Source organism: Tachyglossus aculeatus, chromosome 17 (genome assembly GCF_015852505.1).
Source record: "Tachyglossus aculeatus isolate mTacAcu1 chromosome 17, mTacAcu1.pri, whole genome shotgun sequence".
NCBI lineage: Eukaryota > Metazoa > Chordata > Mammalia > Monotremata > Tachyglossidae > Tachyglossus > Tachyglossus aculeatus.
The window spans coordinates 37,848,898-37,866,581 of record NC_052082.1 but is presented as its reverse complement, the minus strand read 5'-3'; the positions used below and the strand labels follow the sequence as shown (position 1 = coordinate 37,866,581).

At 47.7% G+C, this 17,684-nt stretch overlaps 1 protein-coding gene across 1 annotated transcript; it reads right to left on the bottom strand.

Annotated features, from left to right (window-relative positions):
- Nucleotides 1-9,802: 9,802 nt before the first annotated feature.
- Nucleotides 9,803-16,812, bottom strand: LOC119939032 (olfactory receptor 14A16-like). Its single transcript, XM_038758809.1, has 9 exons — nt 16,771-16,812; nt 13,254-13,354; nt 12,995-13,142; nt 12,713-12,881; nt 11,878-11,956; nt 11,605-11,662; nt 10,342-10,497; nt 10,094-10,132; nt 9,803-10,021 (listed from the first exon to the last, which is right to left on the bottom strand). Exons 1-9 carry the CDS (start codon nt 16,810-16,812, stop codon nt 9,803-9,805), a joined length of 1,011 nt encoding a protein of 336 aa, XP_038614737.1.
- Between the last annotated feature and the right edge of the window lie 872 nt (nt 16,813-17,684).

Genomic DNA, 17,684 nt, shown 5'->3' with positions numbered 1-17,684 from the left:
TTTGGGAGGTGGATGGAGGGGACCAGGGAGCTGTCGCAGGGGCAAATGTTTTCCCTCTGCTTGTGTACGCAGCCATAGTTCCAACTCCATCCCGGACCCCTGATTTGAACGTCTTCCCAGAGTGACCCTCACACTCACATCGATGTGCCTGATGGTCCTTCCATGTCCCTCCCCACCCCCGGTCATTCTTATAGGGCCAGCGTGGGGCTGGGGGACCAGTGACCCCCTCTGGGCTGGGCTGATCCCCCCTTTCTCCTCGGACTCCTGCATGCAGCGGCCACGGAGGAACAGCGAGGAGCCTCTAGCCCCTCTCTGCTCTCCCGCGGACACTGAGACGCGATTTCCAGACATGTCCCCGGAGGATCAGAGCACGGCGATGCGTCTCCAAAGTCTCTGAGACTCCACACGGATGAAGATCCGGTGATGGAATTTGTCTGCAGCGTTCCATGGCAACAGCATCCTAACGGTTCCCGCTGTTAGGGACCATCTGGGTCAACAAGTGGGCGCTTCCGTTATTTTTTTTCTTCAATGGTACCTCTTAAGCGCTTACTATGTGCCAGGCATTGTACTAAGTCCTGGGATTCGAGACAAGCTAATCAGACTGGACATAGTCCCTGTCCCACGTGGGGCTCACAGTCTCAATCCCCATTTTACATAAGAGGTAACTGAAGCCCAGAGAGGTGAAAAGACTTGCCCAAGGTCACAAAGCAGAAAGGTAGCAGAGCCGAGATTAGACCTCACTCATACTGACTCCCAGATCCATGCTCTAACGACTAACCATGCTGCTTTCCTGAGTTTCATCTTGTTCATGACCTCAAACAATCAATCGGTCATTTAATCAGTTGTATTTTCTGACTTCTTCTGATTGAAAATCTAGAAAGAACGAGAAATGACTATACATCTATCCTAAGACCCTCCGCCGGGCTGGCCTGGAGAGGCAACCCAGGGAAGCAGAACGAGAAGCAGCATAGCTTAGTGGCAAGAGCAAGGGCTTGGGAGTCAGATGACTTGGGTTTTAATCTTGACTCTGCCAGTTGTCTGCTGTGTGACCTTGGGCAAGTCATTTAACGTCTCTGGGCCTCAGTTACCTCATCTGGAAAATGGGGATTAAGAGTGTGAACCTTCCGTGGGACAACCTGATTACGCTGTATCTACCCCAGAAAAGCAGTGTGGGTCAGTGGAAAGAGCATGGGCTTTGGATTCAGAAGTCACGGGTTCAAATTCCGGCCCCACCAATTGTCAGCTGTGTGCCTTTGGGCAAGTCACTTAATTTCTCTGTTACCTCATCTGTAAAATGGGGATTAAGACTGTGAGCTCCACTGGAACCACCTGATCACCTTGTGACCCCCACCCCCAGCACATAGTGAGCGCTTAATAAATGCCATTTAAGAAAAGAGTGCTTGACACATATTAAGTACTAAACAAATTCAATTAGCATTATTATGATCATTATTTTCAGATTGGGAGGGGCTGAGGGGTTTTGAGAACCGGGTGATGGGAAGGAACCACTAATATTGGCTGGGTGGACACGACAGGAAAATCCCTGGTTTCAGAAGGAATAGCTTGTAGCCAGGGTTCATCTTCTTCTATCTCAGAGCTGAGACACTGTATCAAACTGGGGTGAGGAGGTCACTGTATTCTCTCCTCTGAATGGCCCCGTCCCCTTTCAAAATATCTCAGAGTTGGAAAATGGAGAAATAATCTGTCAGCCCACATTTCCTCCTCCCCTCTTCCAGTCCGTCAGAGCACGTATTTCCCCATTTTCATACCCCCTCCATCATCCCACCACTTCCAGGATTCCTTGCACGATTCACTTTTCTTATTCTTAAATCATCTTCTCCCACCTACCAATCAGCATCTTAGACTACTTCTCCTTTTTTGCACTCACACCCACCATTATAGCTTTGTACATAGAAGCAAATAGGCATCTATTTACCATTCTTTCCATCCTCTTCTTTGTCCTCTCATGAACTAATTCTGTGTCTATCTCTCCTGCTATATTTTAAGCTCTTGGAAACCAGAGATGATGTTAAATTTATTTTGATACTTCTGAAGGGTTCCCTACAGCACCTTACACCCAGGATGCATTCAACAAATATCACTGCTTGATGGATGGATTGATAGCACAGATGGATGCACAGATGGGTTGTTGGATGGATGGAAGGGTGGGTGGATAGATGGCTGGATAGATGGATGGATAGATGAGTGGATTGTCTGCTTTGTGACCTTAGGCAAGTCACATCACTTCTCTATGCCTCAGTTATCTCATCTGTAAAATGGGAATTGAGTCTGTGAGTACCATGTAAGATAGGGACTGTGTAAAACCTGATTCACCTGTATCCACCCCAGCACTTATTACAATGCCTGTCACATAGTAAGAGCTTAACAAATATTGCTATTATTATTATTTTTATGGATGGATTGATGGACAGAGAGATGGGTGAACATACAGACAGATGGACGGATGGATGGAAGGATGGATGAACTAATGGATTCGAGGCAAGGATTTGCTCAGTCAAATTCATTCATTCATTCAATCAATCGTATTTTTTGAATGCTTGCTATGTGCAGAGCACAGTACTAAGCGCTTGTAAACTGCAATTCAGCAACAAATAGAGACAGTCACTGCCCACAACAGGCTCAAAGTCTAGAAAGGGGGAGACAGGCATCAAAATAAGTAAACTGGCCATCAAATCTGGGGGACAGTTTCCAGGATTGCCTCCCTTCTCCCTTTTCACCCTCCAATTTTCTGATTTTCACAACCACCAAGAGTGATCTTAAAATTCGTAGAATGACTGTTACTATCGGTAGTAGTATCAACATTATCATTATTGAATTTATTAAAAATTTACTTGCAACAGTCTGCCAAGTGCTAGCGTAGAAACAAACTAATCAGATCGGACACGTTTCCTGACCCACAGGGGCTCAGATCGTAAGAGGGAGAGAGAGCACATATTTAATCCCGATTTTACAGAAAGACCCAAAGAGGTTACGTGGCTGGACCAGGTCATACAGCAAGCCGGTGGCAGAACAGGGTAGAGCTTTCAAATCTCTTGACTCCCAGCCACAGGCTCATTCCTATAATAATAATAATAATGGCATTTATTAAACACTTACTATGTGCAAAGCATTGTTCTAAACGCTGGGGAGGTTACAAGGTGATCAGGTTGTCCCACAGGGGGTTCATAGTCTTAATCCCCATTTTACAGGTGAGGAAACTGCGGCCCAGGTAAGTGAAGTGACTTGCCCAAAGTCACACAGCTGACAATTGGCAGAGCCGGGATTTGAACCCATGACCTCTGACTCCAAAGCCCGGGATCTTTCCACTGAGCCACGCCGCTTCTCGAGCCACGCTGCTTCTCACTCAGTCTCTAAATCATGATGCCGCCCAAACAATCACTTGTCAATCGTTCATTCATTCATTCAATCATATTTATTGAGTGCAGAGCACTTACTTAGCACTTACACAGCACTTACAGTTTCAGTTTACTCAGCACGTACTTAGTACTGTGTGCAGAGCACTGTACTAAGCGCTTGGAAAATACCATTCAGAATTAAGAGAAACAATCCCTGCCCACACCAGGCTTACAGTCACACACGTCTTATCAGCCTCTGTCTCAGACATTGACAAATCCTCAGACTCTGGACTTTTTCCTTGGAGAGCTCTTAATATGGATACCCTCACTGTCAGAACACTAATGAGGAATGGGATAGTCTGAAGAAGAAAGCAGACATTTTGTCCCTTAGAAGAGGGAGGGGGAATCTCCCCTTAAGGACTCGCCCAGGGCTGCCTTCATGTCCCAGTTCCTCAGGCTGTAGATGAGGTGGTTCAGGGTAGGGGGCACCACAGTGTAGAACACGGACACCAAAAGGTCCAGTACTCAGTGGAAATCTAAGGGTGGCTTCAAGTGAGCACGTAAAGAATTCATGGCAAAGAGAGTGACGACGACGAGGTGGGGCATGCAGTTGGAGAAGGTTTTGACCCATACCTCGGCGGCCGGCATCCTCAGCATCGCCCGGAAAATGAACACGTACGAGACGATGATGAGAATGAGGCAGACGATGCCTAACGCTAATTCGGCGGTGGCGTTCGCTTTGACGGTGATGTGGTCCTCAGAGCAGGTGATCTTCAGCAGGGAGAGGATGTAACAGAAAAACTGCCGGACAGTCTTGGACCCACAGAGGGACAGTGAGAAGGTCGAAGCTGAAAACAAGACTTCAAACAAGCCCCACTGAGCCAAGAGGCGGCCGCCATCTTCCCACAGACCACCCTGTTCATGACGACCTCATAGAGCAGGGGGAGGTAAATGGCGGCTTAGTGGTCATAGGAAACCGCCTGAGTACAAAATATTCTGCATTTCCAAAGAAAATCACCAGCAATACTTGTGCTACACAGTTAGGAAGGAGATTTCTCTACGGTTGGTCAGGGAGTTGTGGATGGATTTGGGGAGGGTGATGAAGACGTAGCAGATGTCGAGGACATACAGGTGTCTGAGGAAGAAGTACATGGGGGTGTGAAAGCGACGGTCGAGGGTGGTGACAGCGACGATGAAGAGATTCCTCGTCAGGGCCCCCAGGTCGAACAGGAGGAACAGCGCTGCCTGGACCAGCTGCAGCTCCCAGATTGCCAAGAAATCAGAGAAATCTGCAGCACGAGGAATTCCCTTACTGTGGAGACATTAGGCATTGGGGGGGGGGGGGGGTCAGCACTGACTTTCTGCATGTGATGAGGGAAGAGCCAAATTTACATTCAATTCATGGGATAAGTGAAGAATAGACAGGATACTTGCTGGTGATTCTCTATGGAGAGGAAACAGTTATTGAATTCAAAATATTCTTTGATTTCGCCGTAGAGACTGAACATTTCTGGGGATTGATGTCGATTCCCTGCATAGGAAGAGGGAGGGAACACCTCAATTTAGAGACATTGATGTTGTGGGTGAAGAAATAGGACTAAGTCAATCAATTCTATTTATTGAGTACCTATAGAGTATTAGTACATATGATCACTGCCCTCAAGGAGCTTCCATTGTATTGGAAGCACCAAGCTTCAAACTGTGTAGAAGCAGGCTGCTTTTGGGAAAAACATAGACCTGGGAGTCAGAGGACCTGGGTTCTAATCCCAGTTCTAATCCCAACTCTACCACTTGTCAGCTGGGAAAGTGACAATTTCTCTACTCCTCAGTCTTCCAATAGTAAAATGAGGATTTGATACCTGTTCTCCCTCCTACTTAGTCTGTGAATCCCTCGTGGGACACGGACTGTGTTCTACTAGATTGTTCTGAATCTCCTCCGCACTTAGTTCTTTGCTTGGAACGTAGTGTGCACTTAATAAATATAAAGAATACTATTTTTGATTGAGGATACTGAAACTAAAATGAATAGCGGGTAGGAAAGATCAGAGAACATAAAGATATGAACATGACAGTTGTGAAATTGTTTCGGTGGTTTTATAGTCAAACAAGAAGTGCCTTTATACAGAAATTCATCCATTTAGTGGAGAGAGAATGAGCCTGGTAGACAGAAGGACCTGCTTTCTAATCCAGTCTCTGCCCGTTGTCCGCTGTATGACCTGTGGCCAGCCACTCACCTTCTCTGTGCCTCAGTTACCTCATCTGTAAATTGAGGATTATGACCGAAAGCACCATGTGGGGCATGGACTGTGTCCGATCTGATTAGCTTGTATCCATCTCAGTACTTAGTACAGTACTTGGCATACAATAAACTCTTAACGATACCATAAAACAAAAATGAAAAATAAAATTCACATATACATTAAACTGATTCCATTTGCTCAATATCTGCATTCACACTTGTACTCACACAAGCACGAGCATACCTCATCATTCATCTAATACTTTCCTCAAGCATCACTCAGCCTACATCTTCTCCTATCCTCTACCTCCCCTCAGGACATGTGGTGTCTTTTCGCAGGCAACAAAACCTCAAAATCGGCTTGAAGGCTCTCCACCCTGTATCTGCACTTCACTCCCTTCGAATCGTTCAATTCGTCTTCTCAGTTCTCAGAACAACGTTCAAATTATTACTCGCGATCGACTCTCCCATTTCTATCTTAGTCTGAAATTCCCTCTCTTAGCCATGCAAAAGCAGAGAGTGCACAGTTCTTTCCAAATTCTGAGCACTGCTAAAATTCCCCCTCCTCCAACCAGCTTCCCCTATTCATTTCCCAGCCCGCTAAACCCACTTCACCTACCTCAAGCACGAATCAACTCATTTCCATCCTCATTTAGTGGAAAAAGCATGGGCCCAGGAGTTCTCTTCTTGACCATGAGCTCCTTGCAGGCAGCATACACACCTTCTAGCTCTATTCTATTGTATTCTCCCAGGGATAGCTTATTGGGAGTCATAGGACTTTAGTTCTAATCCTGCCTCTGTCCCTTTGCTGCTGTGGGACCTTGGACAAGTCGCTTAACTTCTCTGGGCCTCAGTTTCCTCATCTGTAAAATGGCACGCCAAAATAGCATATTCATCTTTCCATTCTTTTTTCCTTCTAGAAATGGCAGGGAATGTGTCTGTTATGGTGTTATAAAATGGATGGAGCACGGGCTAGGGAGTCAGAAGGAGTAAGAAGGACCTGGGTTCTAATTCCGACTCCTCCTCATGCCTGCTGTGTGACCATGTAAATGTTATTTAATTTCTCTGATCCTCAGTTACCTTATCTGTAAAATGGGGGTTAAGACTGTGGACCCCATGTGGAACAAGGACTGTATCCAACCTGCTTAACTTGTATCTATCCCAGGGATTAGGACAGAGTTTGGGACATAGTAAGAACTTAACAACTACTACTATATTATTATTATTATTATCATTACTCTCCCATAGGCTTAGTACACACAATAAGCACTCAATAAATAAGATTCAAGATTAATTGATTGACCCCAAATTATACTGTGTTAACCTAGTCCAGTAGGCTGGAAAGCCCATGAGGACAGGGATTACAACCTTTTCCACTATTTGTCTTCTCCCGGCATTTGGGAAGGACTCTTACTGGGCAGAATTGATGATAGTGCCAGTGGCTGTCCAAAGCCTGTCACACTCTCTCAGACCTGCCTGTCATTTACCCTCTGCAAGAAATTCTGGGACCCACTGAAGGTCAAAGTGAATGTCCACAGTGAATGTCCTGGAGCATCACAGTCTGGCGGGTAGTTGGCATGGTAGCGAGGCTTGAGGATGAAGAGGAGAGGTAAATGATGGTTGGGGGTTACTGAACTGGAAAACATCTCTCCTCCTACAAGCCTGCCTCCCCCGTTATTAGCCACGGTCCTGGTCTGAACATCAGTTTGGGCCCCAGATTGGCTCCATCTCTTCCATCCTCATCCTTGTCCACTCCTCCCCTTCATCCCACTCACGCCCAGTCACTTTCACCGAGTCACTTTCACTTTCTGCAGGGCTGGGCTGGTCCCCTCTTTCCCCTCAGACTTCTGGGTTTGGTCAGCCAGAAAGGAAAAGAGAGGAACCCTCTATCCATCTCTGCTCTCCCTCAGACCCTGAGAAGCTCTCCAGACAGGGCCACATTCTTGTAGCTGAAGCAGGGGTTGCTCCGAGGGCATTCCTGGATGATGGCTCGGGGCCCTGCCAAGGGACCTCGTGGCCTGTACAATCAACGCACCCTCTGTTCACATGGTTCCTGGGGCTCCTGGATGAAAAGGGCTCGGTCCCTGCAGCATCAGCGATCGTGCCGGCCCTCGGGGTTCCCGTGGAAACAGTTGCAACTGCATCCCAGTGTTCCAACGGTTCCTCTTTTCAACGACAGTCTTTATCCACTGTGGATGGTTTCATCTTTGTCTAATTCACAACCTGAGACACTCAGTCTGTCAGTCAATCAGCCAATTGCAACTTTTTCTTATAGTCTTTGTGAAGTGCTTACTATATATCAGGCATTATATTAAGTACTGGAATAGCTACAAGCTAATCAGATAGGACAGAGTCCACGTCCCCCGTGGGGCTCACATCTCAATCCCCATTTTACAGATGAGGGAACTGAGGCACAGAGAAGTTAAGCGACGCTGCCCAAGGTCACACAGCAGACATGTAGTGGAATAGAGATCAGAACCTATGTCCACTTGAATCCTAGGCCCACACTCTACCCACTAGGCAACGCTGCTTCTTCTGATTGCAAATCCGTTGATGCTCTGTTCATACTGACTATATAAACTGCACTCTTGAAACAAGGGTTCGACCACTTTCTCATCTTTCCTTTCTCTCCTTCCTCCTCTATGTAATTTATTCTTCGTCTATCTCCCCCATTAATCCCCCATTAATCACCCTTAATCTCGTGGAGAGCCGGAACGATGCAATTATATCTCTTTTCAACTCTCCTCAGAGCTTACTACAGTGTTTTGTACCCAGGATGTGGTCAGTAAATACCATTGATAATAACAATAGTAATAATTATAGTCTTTGTTAAGTGCTTACTATGTGCCAAGCACTGTTCTAAGTGCTGGAGTAGATACAAGTTAATCAGGTTGGACAAAGTCCCTGTCCCACATGGGGCTGACTGTCTCAATCCCCATTTTACAGATGAGGTAACTGAGGCACAGAGAAATGAAGTGACTTACTCAAGGTCACATGGCAGACAGGTAGTGGAACCGGGATTAGAACCCGTGACCTCTGACTCCCAAGCCCGTGCTCTGGATGGATGGATAGATGGATGGATGGCGGGCTAGATGAATGGTTGGAAGGATGGATGGAAGGAAAGATGGACTGATGAGAGAGAATGGATTTGACAAGACAGAGCTGCAGTTATCCCTTCTTCCCTTCTCCCATACCACCTCCCATTTTACAACTTTCATTCCCACCCCTAGGGTAATGCTAAAGAACATATCATTATATTTTCATAGTCATCACTAATAATGATATCATTACTGTATTTATTAAGATGTTGTGTGCCTAAATTGTTCCACTTGCTGGGGTAGAAACAAAAGAATCAGTTCAGGCACAATTCCTGTCCTACAGGGGCTCAGAGTATAAGAGGAAGAGAGATCCTACGGATGTTAAGTCACTGCCCCTAGGTCACACAGCAAGCCAGTAGCAGAGCTGGCAACAGAACTCGTCTCAATAAATCAATCAATCATGTTTATTGAACACTTACTCTGGGCCCAGCACTGTATTAAGCACTTGAAATAGGTGAATATAACGGAGTTGGTAGACATGCTCCCTGACCACAATAAGCTTACAGTCTAGAGCTATTCCCATTCCTTTATGCCATGATAACATTTTAAAAAAAATTATGGTATTTGTTAAGCACTTGCTATGTGACAAGCCCTATTCTAAGCACTGGGGTACATATAAGGTCATAGAGTCACGTGGGGTTCACAGTCTTAATCCCGTTTGAAGATGAGGTAATTGAGGTAGAGAGAAGTTAAGTGGCTCGCCCTAGGTAACAGAGAAGACAAGTGGCAGAGCAGGGATTAGAAGCGCGCCAAAACAGAATTTACTGTACTAAGCACTTGGGAGAGTTCAATTTAACAGAGTTGTTAAATACATTCCCTGCCCACAATGATCTTACATTATACAGGGACTCCCTTTCCTTTAGGTCACGATGCCTCCCCAAAACTGGATTGTCAATCCTACTTCAGTCTTTGCCGTCTCCCTCCCAGACTTTGACAATTCATCAACGTACAGCATTTTCTGTGAACTCTGTAGGATAGCTAAGTATCTGTCCAAGGGTAATACCTTGGTTAAGTGGTCGTGTAAGAGTATTTGCATAAGGAAGGAGATAATTTATCCCATTGGGGAGGCTGGGTGAGAGACTCTTTGAGGGTCCTGCCCATGGCAGCCTTCATGTCCTTGTCCTCAGGCAGTAGATGAGAAGGTTCAGGGAGGGGGGCACCACCATGTAGAATACGGACACTAGCAGGTCCACGATCAAAGAGGAGTCTGAGGGCGGCTTGAAGTAGAATAATATATCAGCAGAGAGGAAAACCGTGACGTTCCCGAAGTGAAGCAGAAAGGAGAAGGCTTTGGCCCAGCCCTCTACGGTCGGCATATTCAGCATGGCCTGGAAGATGTGCACGTACGAGATGACGATGGAAATGAAGCAGACGACACCTAAGGCCTTTCAAGAAATCACGGTCGCATCGATGGTGATGTGCTTCTCGCAGCAGGTGATCTTCAACAGAGGGGAGACGTCACAGAAGAACTGGGGGACGGTGTTGGACCCACAGAAGGACAGGGAGAATGTCCCAGCTGAACACATCTCTGTAAACAGGCCCCCGCTGTGCTAGGAGGGGTGACCATTTTCCCACAGGCCCCTTGAGCCATGACAACCTTATAGCTCAGAGAGAGACAGATGGAGGCCTAGCCGTCATAGGACATCACTGTGAGGACAGACAACTCTGAGCTGGCAAACCATGCCGCGGAGAAGATCTGGACAGCACAGCCCAACAGGGAGATGGACCTCTTCTTGGTCAGGGAGTTGTGGATGGAGTTAGGGACGGTGACGGAGATGCAACAGAGGTCGATGAAGGAGAGGTTCTTAACATGGGGGGTGTGGAGGGTCCGGTCGAGGGCGGTGATGGAGACGATGAGTAGATTCCCCGTCAGGGCCGCCAGGTAGACCAGGAGAAACAGCGCAGCAGGGACCAGCTACAGCTCCCGGATCTCCAAGAATCCCAGGACCAGGAATTCAGTCTTCACGGCGACATTGGTCATTTTCTGGGAATTGACGTTGACTGCCTAAGGACATTTAGGAAATATAGGGATGAGAATAATATTCCAGAGAAAAGTGCACAGGAGAGGCGAAAATTTTTGAGTTGGAGGGAATCTGGGGCTTTTTATGGTAATTTCTCATGCTCTCTATGTGCCAGACAGTGTACTAAGACCTGGAGTAGATAGAAGCTAATCAGATTGTTCATGTCCTCCCATAACTGGCCTTGGTTCAGGACGGCACTGAAACCATTCCTGACTCCTTTAAATCTATTACATTTGCAAACATCTGCAAGGATTGTGGTCACATTATTCTACATAACTGAAGAAGCAGCACAACCTAGTGGAAAGAGGGTGGTCCTGGGAGTCTAGGGGACCTTGGTCTTAATCCCTGCCCCACCACATTCCTGCTGGGCCTCCTCGGGCAAGTCACTTAACTTTCTGTTCCTCGGTTTCCTCATCTGTAAAATGTGGTTAAAGACAATGAGCCCTATGTGGGACAGGGAGAATGTCCAATCTGATGATTTATCTAATCCAGCACTGAATATGGAGTTTGGCATATGGTAAGCACTTAACAAATACCACAATTATTATTGTCAAGAAAGAGCAGGAAAATCCCTGTTATTTCCTGGGCTTATATTGAAATTTCTCTTCTTTGCAATTCACCTTTCCCCTGATCCTTTCTGGAGTCACGGGGCCTGTCCTGGGCTGGAATGCATCGACCTCTGCTGAGAGAGAGGCTCACTCCATTTCGTCGGTCCTGGATGCTGGTGGTGGTGACAGGAAGATCTGGGTGAGGGGTGAGATCTGTCAGGATCCTCCCTCTCCCTCTCAGATCTCCGGTTGGCTGCGAAGTCCTCTCAGACGACGGGTGAGTTATTTTCTGGGGGATTCCCCATGGGAGGACGGGTCCGGAGCTTCGCTGCGATGGCTGACAGTCCGAGAATCTCGGAAGACAAGGATCGTGAACTCTCTGTGGTCCCGGCCCCCACACCTTAAATAAGTTCCCATTCCCATGTGGTTCCCACTCTGGGACTCCTTTCTAGAACAACCTCAACAGACTCATCATTCTCTTTCCATGATTAATGATAGATTTCTAGAGTCAATCCACGGAGACAGAAATAACAGTGTCAGAGCATGAAGTGAAATTTTCTATCTCTGGAGAAAAGACTCCCAACCCGGACCCTCCCAATCGTCATCTTCACGTACCTGTTCCTCAGGCTGTAGATGAGAGTGTTCAGGCCAGGAGGCACCACCGTGTATAACACGGACACCAGCAGGTCTAAAGCTGAGGAGGAGTTTGAGGGTGGCAGAAACTCCTCATCCTCGACTTCAAGGCTCTCCATCACCTCGTCCCCTCCTACCTCACCTCCCTTCTCTCCTTCTACAGCCCACCCCGCACTCTACGCTCCTCTGCCGCTAATCTCCTCACCATGCCTCGTTCTCGCCTGTCCCGCCATCGATCCCCGGCCCACGTCATCCCCCGGGCCTGGAATGCCCTCCCTCTGCCCATCCGCCAAGCTAGCTCTCTTCCTCCCTTCCAGGCCCTACTGAGAGCTCACCTCCTCCAGGAGGCCTTCCCAGCCTGAGCCCCTTCCTTCCTCTCCCCCTCGTCCCCCTCTCCATTCCCCTCATCTAACCTCCTTCCCTTCCTCACAGCACCTGTATATATGTATATATGTTTGTACATATTTATTTATTTATTTATTTATTTATTTATTTATTTATTTATTTATTTATTTATTTATTTATTTTACTTGTACATGTCTATTCTATTCATTTTATTTTGTTAGTATGTTTGGTTTTGTTCTCTGTCTCCCCCTTTTAGACTGTGAGCCCACTGTTGGGTAGGGACTGCCTCTATATGTTGCCAACTTGCACTTCCCAAGCACTTAGTACAGTGCTCTGCACACAGTAAGCGCTCAATAAATACGATTGATTGATTGAATGATTGATTGGATGTAAGGTACCGAAGACAGCCGTGGTGAAAAACACGGCATGACGACGAGGTGGGGCAGGCAGATGGAGAAGGCATTAGCCCGGCCCTCAGGGGCCGGTGTCTTCAGCACGGCCCGGAAGATGCGCAAGAACGGGATGACGATTGAGACGAAGCAGGAGACGTCCAAATGCTTCCCCGTGACTATGATCACATCGATGACTAGGTACGTTTCGGAGCAGGAGAGTTGGACCATGACAGCATTGTCACAGAAGAACTGTGGGATCCGGAAGAATCCTCAGAAGGGTAGGGAGAGCAGGGTAGGGAGGTTGAGATCACTGCAAACAGCCCCCTGTCGAGCCATGAGGCGGCGCCCATCTTCCAACAAGCCCTATGGTCCATGAGGACCTCGAAGCGCTGGGGGAGGCAGATAGCAGTGTAGTGGTCGTAGAACATAACCGTGAGGAAGAACACCTCTGAACCACCAAACAGAACCATCAGGAAGACCTGGGCGACACAGCTCAGGAAGGAAATTGATCTATGGTAGGTCAGGCAGTTGTGGATGGATTTGGGGACGGTGACAGAGATGTAGCAGAAGTCGAGGACGGACAGGTTCCTGAGGAAGAAGTGCATGGGGATGTGGAGGTGCCGGTCGACGGCCATGACGGTGATAATGAGGAGATCCCCCGTCAGGGCTGCCAGGTAGAACATGAGGAACAGCGCAGTGGGGACCAGCTGCAGCTCCCGGATCTCCGAGATTCCCAGCAAGAGGAATTCCCTCAACACAATGCAATTGACCATTTCCTAAGGATTGGTGAAACCACCTACAGAAACAATGAGGTGGAAGCTACTTCAGAACTTCAACCGACAATGACAGTCAAATCAATACATCAATTGTATCTATTGATCACTTACTTTGTGCAGAGCACTATATTAAATGATTGGAATAGTGTAATATTAGCAGAGTTGGCAGACATATTTGCTGCCCACGAGGAGCGTACAGGCTAGAGGGAGAGACATACATTGAAAGAAATTTTAAATATGTCCTTAAGTGCTGTGGGGATGATGGTGGGGAGAATAAAGTGTGCAAATCCAAGTGCAAGGGCAAGGCAGACTGGAGAGAACGTAGGGAAAATATCGGGGAGGGCCTCTTGGAGGAGATACGATTTTAAGAAGTCTCTGAAAGTGGGGAGAGCAATGGTTGGTCAGAGTAGACAACGAGGCCTAGTGGAAAGATCAAGGGCTTTAGAGTCAGAGGGACCTGGGTTCCAGTCCTGGTTCTGCCACGTGCCTGTTATGTGACCTTGTGCAAGTGACTTCATGCATTCATTCATTCATTCATTCAGTCGTATTCATTGAGTTCTTACTGTGCAGAGCACTGTTCTAAGCACTTGGAAAATACAATTCAGCAATAGATAGAGACAATCCCTAACCAACAATGGGCTTACAGTCTAGGAGGGGGAAACAGACAACAAAACAAAACAAGTAGACAGGCATCAATACCATCAAAATAGATGAATAGAATAATAGTTATATGAACATCACTAATCAAATGAATAGAGTAATAAATTTGTACAAATATACACAAATGCTGTGGGGAGGAGAAGGGGCAGAGCATAAGGAGGGTGTCGGGAAGATGGGGAGGGGAGGAGGAGGAGAGAAAAGTGGGGGCTCGGTCTGGGAATGCCTCCTGGAGGAGGTGAGCTCTCAATAGGGCTTTGAAGGGAGGAAGAGAGCTAGTTTGGCAGATGTGTGAAGGGAGGGCATTCCAGGCGAGAGGTAGGACGTGGGCCAGGGATAGACGGCGGGACAGGCCAGAAGGAGGCCTATTGAGGAGGTTATCTGCAGAGGAGCAGAGTGTGCAGGCTGGGCTGCAGAAGGACAGAAGGGAAATGAGGTAAGAAGGGGCAAGGTGATGGAGAGCTTTGAAGCCAACAGTGAGGGGATTTTACTTCTCCCGAAGATTGATAGAAAACAACTGGAGATTTTTGAGAAGGGGAGAAACATGCCCAGAACGCTTATGTAGAAAGATAATCCGGGCAGCAGAGCGAAGTATCGACTGAAGCGGTGAGAGACAAGAGGATGGGAGATCAGAGAGGAGGCTGATGCAGTAATCCAGTCGGGATAGGATGAAAGATTGCATCAACAAGGAAGCGGTTTGGGATGGAGAAGAAAGGGCGGATCTTGGCGATGTTATGAAGGTGATACCAGAAGGTTTTGGTGATGGATTGGATGTGTGGGGTGAATGAAAGAGCGAAGTCAAGGATGACATGAAGGCTGCGGGCTTGTGAGACGGGCAGATTGTTAGAGCCGTCTACACTGATGGGAAAGTCAGGGAGAGGATAGGGTTTGGGTCACTTAACTTCTCTGTGCCTCAGTTCCCTGCTCTATAATTGGGGATTATGCCCATGAGTCTCATGTGGATCAGGGACTGTGTCCAACCTGATAACCCTGGATCTACTCCAGCGCTTAGACCACTGCTGTCAAATACAATCATCATTCCTATTATCATTATATGAAAAGGAAGGGAGTTTCAGGCCAGTGGAAGGCCATGGGCTAGGGGTCAGTAGCTGGATAGATGAGACCAGAATACAGTGAGTAGGTTGGTTTTAGGCGAGCCAAATGTGTGGACTGGGCGACCATGAGAAGCTTCCCCTCTTAACTTTCAACCTTCAGGCAGAAGGAAACCACCATCAATCAATCGATCAAATATCTTGAGCACTTACTCTGGGCAGAGTGTTGTGCTGAGCGCAACGAAATAAATTACCTCTCACCAGATGGAGCCTCCTGTTTCATGGCAAATCTGGGGTAGGAGAGCCTTTTATCTCCCAAGTGAGCTTAACCCTCATCTAGTTTTCAGTGACTGCTCTCTCAATGAACTGTATCTAATGTAGCCACCACTGTTCTCTTCCTCAGAACTGAACACGGTACTCTTCAGATAGTAGGTGCTTAGTAAACACCATTCAGTGGCAAACATTACCATCTCTGACCATGTTTCTCCACTCCTCAAGAACCTCCAATGATTGTCCATCCACCACTGCGTCAAACAGAAACTCCTCACCATCATCTTTAAAGCCCTCAATCACCTCGCCCTCTCCTACCTCACCTCGCTACTCTCCTACTACAAACCATCCCGAACACTTCGCTCCTCTAATGCCAACCTATTCACCGTACCTCCATCTCATCTCTCCCGCCAACGATCTCTCATCCACGTCCTGTCTCTTTCCTGAAACGTCCTCCCTCTTCATATCCGGCAGACCTTCACTCTCCCCACCTTCAAAGCCTTATTAAAATCACACCTCCACACCTTAGTCGAGGCCTTCCCCAAGTCCTGATTTCCTCTTCTCCCCCTCCCTTCCGTGTCGCCCTTCACTTGAATTTGGCCCCTTTATTCACCGCTGTCTCGATCCCACAGCACTTATGTATAGATCCATAATCTATGTATCTCTATTAATGTTTCTCTCCACTTCTAGAATGTAAGCTCCTTACTAGCAGGGAATATGTATGCCAATCGTATATTTTACTCTCCCAAGCACTTAGTACGGTGCTCAATAAATATGATCGATTGGCCACCCAGAACGTTTGTCACCGATCCATCCCCATCCATTCCCTCCACCCAACTAATAGATCCAGTAGATGGAGAGCCATGGAGACGCCGGGGGGAGTGATCGGTTTTACGTACGGAGACGTGAGGAGATTCTAGTTCTCTGTCACCGCCGGCTCCGCTGTAAAACCCCAACCCAGCCCTGTACTCCCCGCCCCAGACTCAACTGATCAGACTGGAGCGAGCGGGCTCTGCTCTCTGTTGTCCTTCAACCGTGTCCCCCCCGTCCCCTCAACTCCTGGATTTCGGCCAGAGGAGGATCTACGGCAGGTGTGTGGGGTCCTGGCTCTTCTTGCTTCCGGCTTGGAACATGTTGGGCTTTCCCTGAAGCCGGGCCTTTCTGGAAAAGCTCCCTGCCACTCCTTCGGGACTCTCCATGGGGGGACGGGTCACACGTTGTACTGAGGGGCCTCATTTCGTCCTGTTCGGGCCTGGCTTCTCGGGAGTCCAGCACCGCTGGGGACCTTGGGGACTTTGGATGGGGAAGTGGCCCTTCCCCAAGTGACTACCCCACTGGGGTCCACGTGATCCGTCACACTGGCGTGTGTCTCATGGGGCGAACCTTCAGAATAACTGCAGAGATGACAATGAGGGGGTCTATCATGGTTTTTTTTGTCAGTAACCCACCAGCTTCATCTGCTTCACAGCTGTGGGACGGCCATGTTAAAATGGTTTGGATGTACCAGTCCTCCCTCCTCCAGACCTCACTTTATCCCCACTCCTGATCACATTCGCTAACCTTCCTTCCCTAAGACTATGCTCCTTCTGTCAACTGCCACCCCCTTTATTTGTCCCCACCCTCCTACCCACAACTCCATTCACTGTCCTCCTCTGCCCCCTCTGCCCTTCCTGCACCCATTTATTGTTATTATTATTATTATGGTGCTTGTTAAGCGCTTACTATGTGCTAAGCACTGTTCTAAGCCCTGGGATAGATACACGTGAATCTGGTTGGACACCATCCCTATCCCATTTAGTGTTCACTCTCTTAATCCCCATTTTACAGATGAGTTAACTGAGGCGCAGAGAAGTGAAGTTGACTTGTGCAAGGTCACACAGCATTAACTTCTTCGTTGCCGTGATAGTTTTGGGTCGTTAAAGGACATCCAAGCGCAGGTAGGTACAGACTCTCTCGGAGTTAATTTGCACCTGACTTTCAAGATCGAGGCTGGAGTCAGACATGTACATCCAATCAGCTGTCAGGAGACCGTGGCTTAGTGGCAAGAGCACTGGCTTAGCAGTCAGAGGACCTAGGTTCTAATCACGACTCCGCCAATGGTCTGCTGCATGGCCTTGGGCAAGCCACTTAATTTCTCTGGGCCTCAGTTACCTCATCTGTAAAATGGGGATGAAGACTGTGAGCCCCACATGAGACAACCTGATTACCTTGTATCTACCCCAGCACTTAGAACAGCGCTTGGCACATAGTAGGTGCTTAACAAATACCATTATTCTTCTTATAATTATTATTATGAT

Excerpts from the sequence above, each read along its gene's own strand:
- LOC119939032 (XM_038758809.1), bottom strand. The coding sequence starts at position 16,812 with ATGATAGACCCCCTCATTGTCATCTCTGCAGTTATTCTGAAG. Across the intron at positions 13,143-13,253 it reads ACCGTCATGGCCGTCGACCG|ATCAATTTCCTTCCTGAGCT; the intron begins GCACCTCCACAT and ends GACCTACCATAG. Across the intron at positions 10,133-10,341 it reads CAGAGTTGTCTGTCCTCACA|ATCACCTGCTGCGAGAAGCA; the intron begins GTGATGTCCTAT and ends CCTCTGTTGAAG.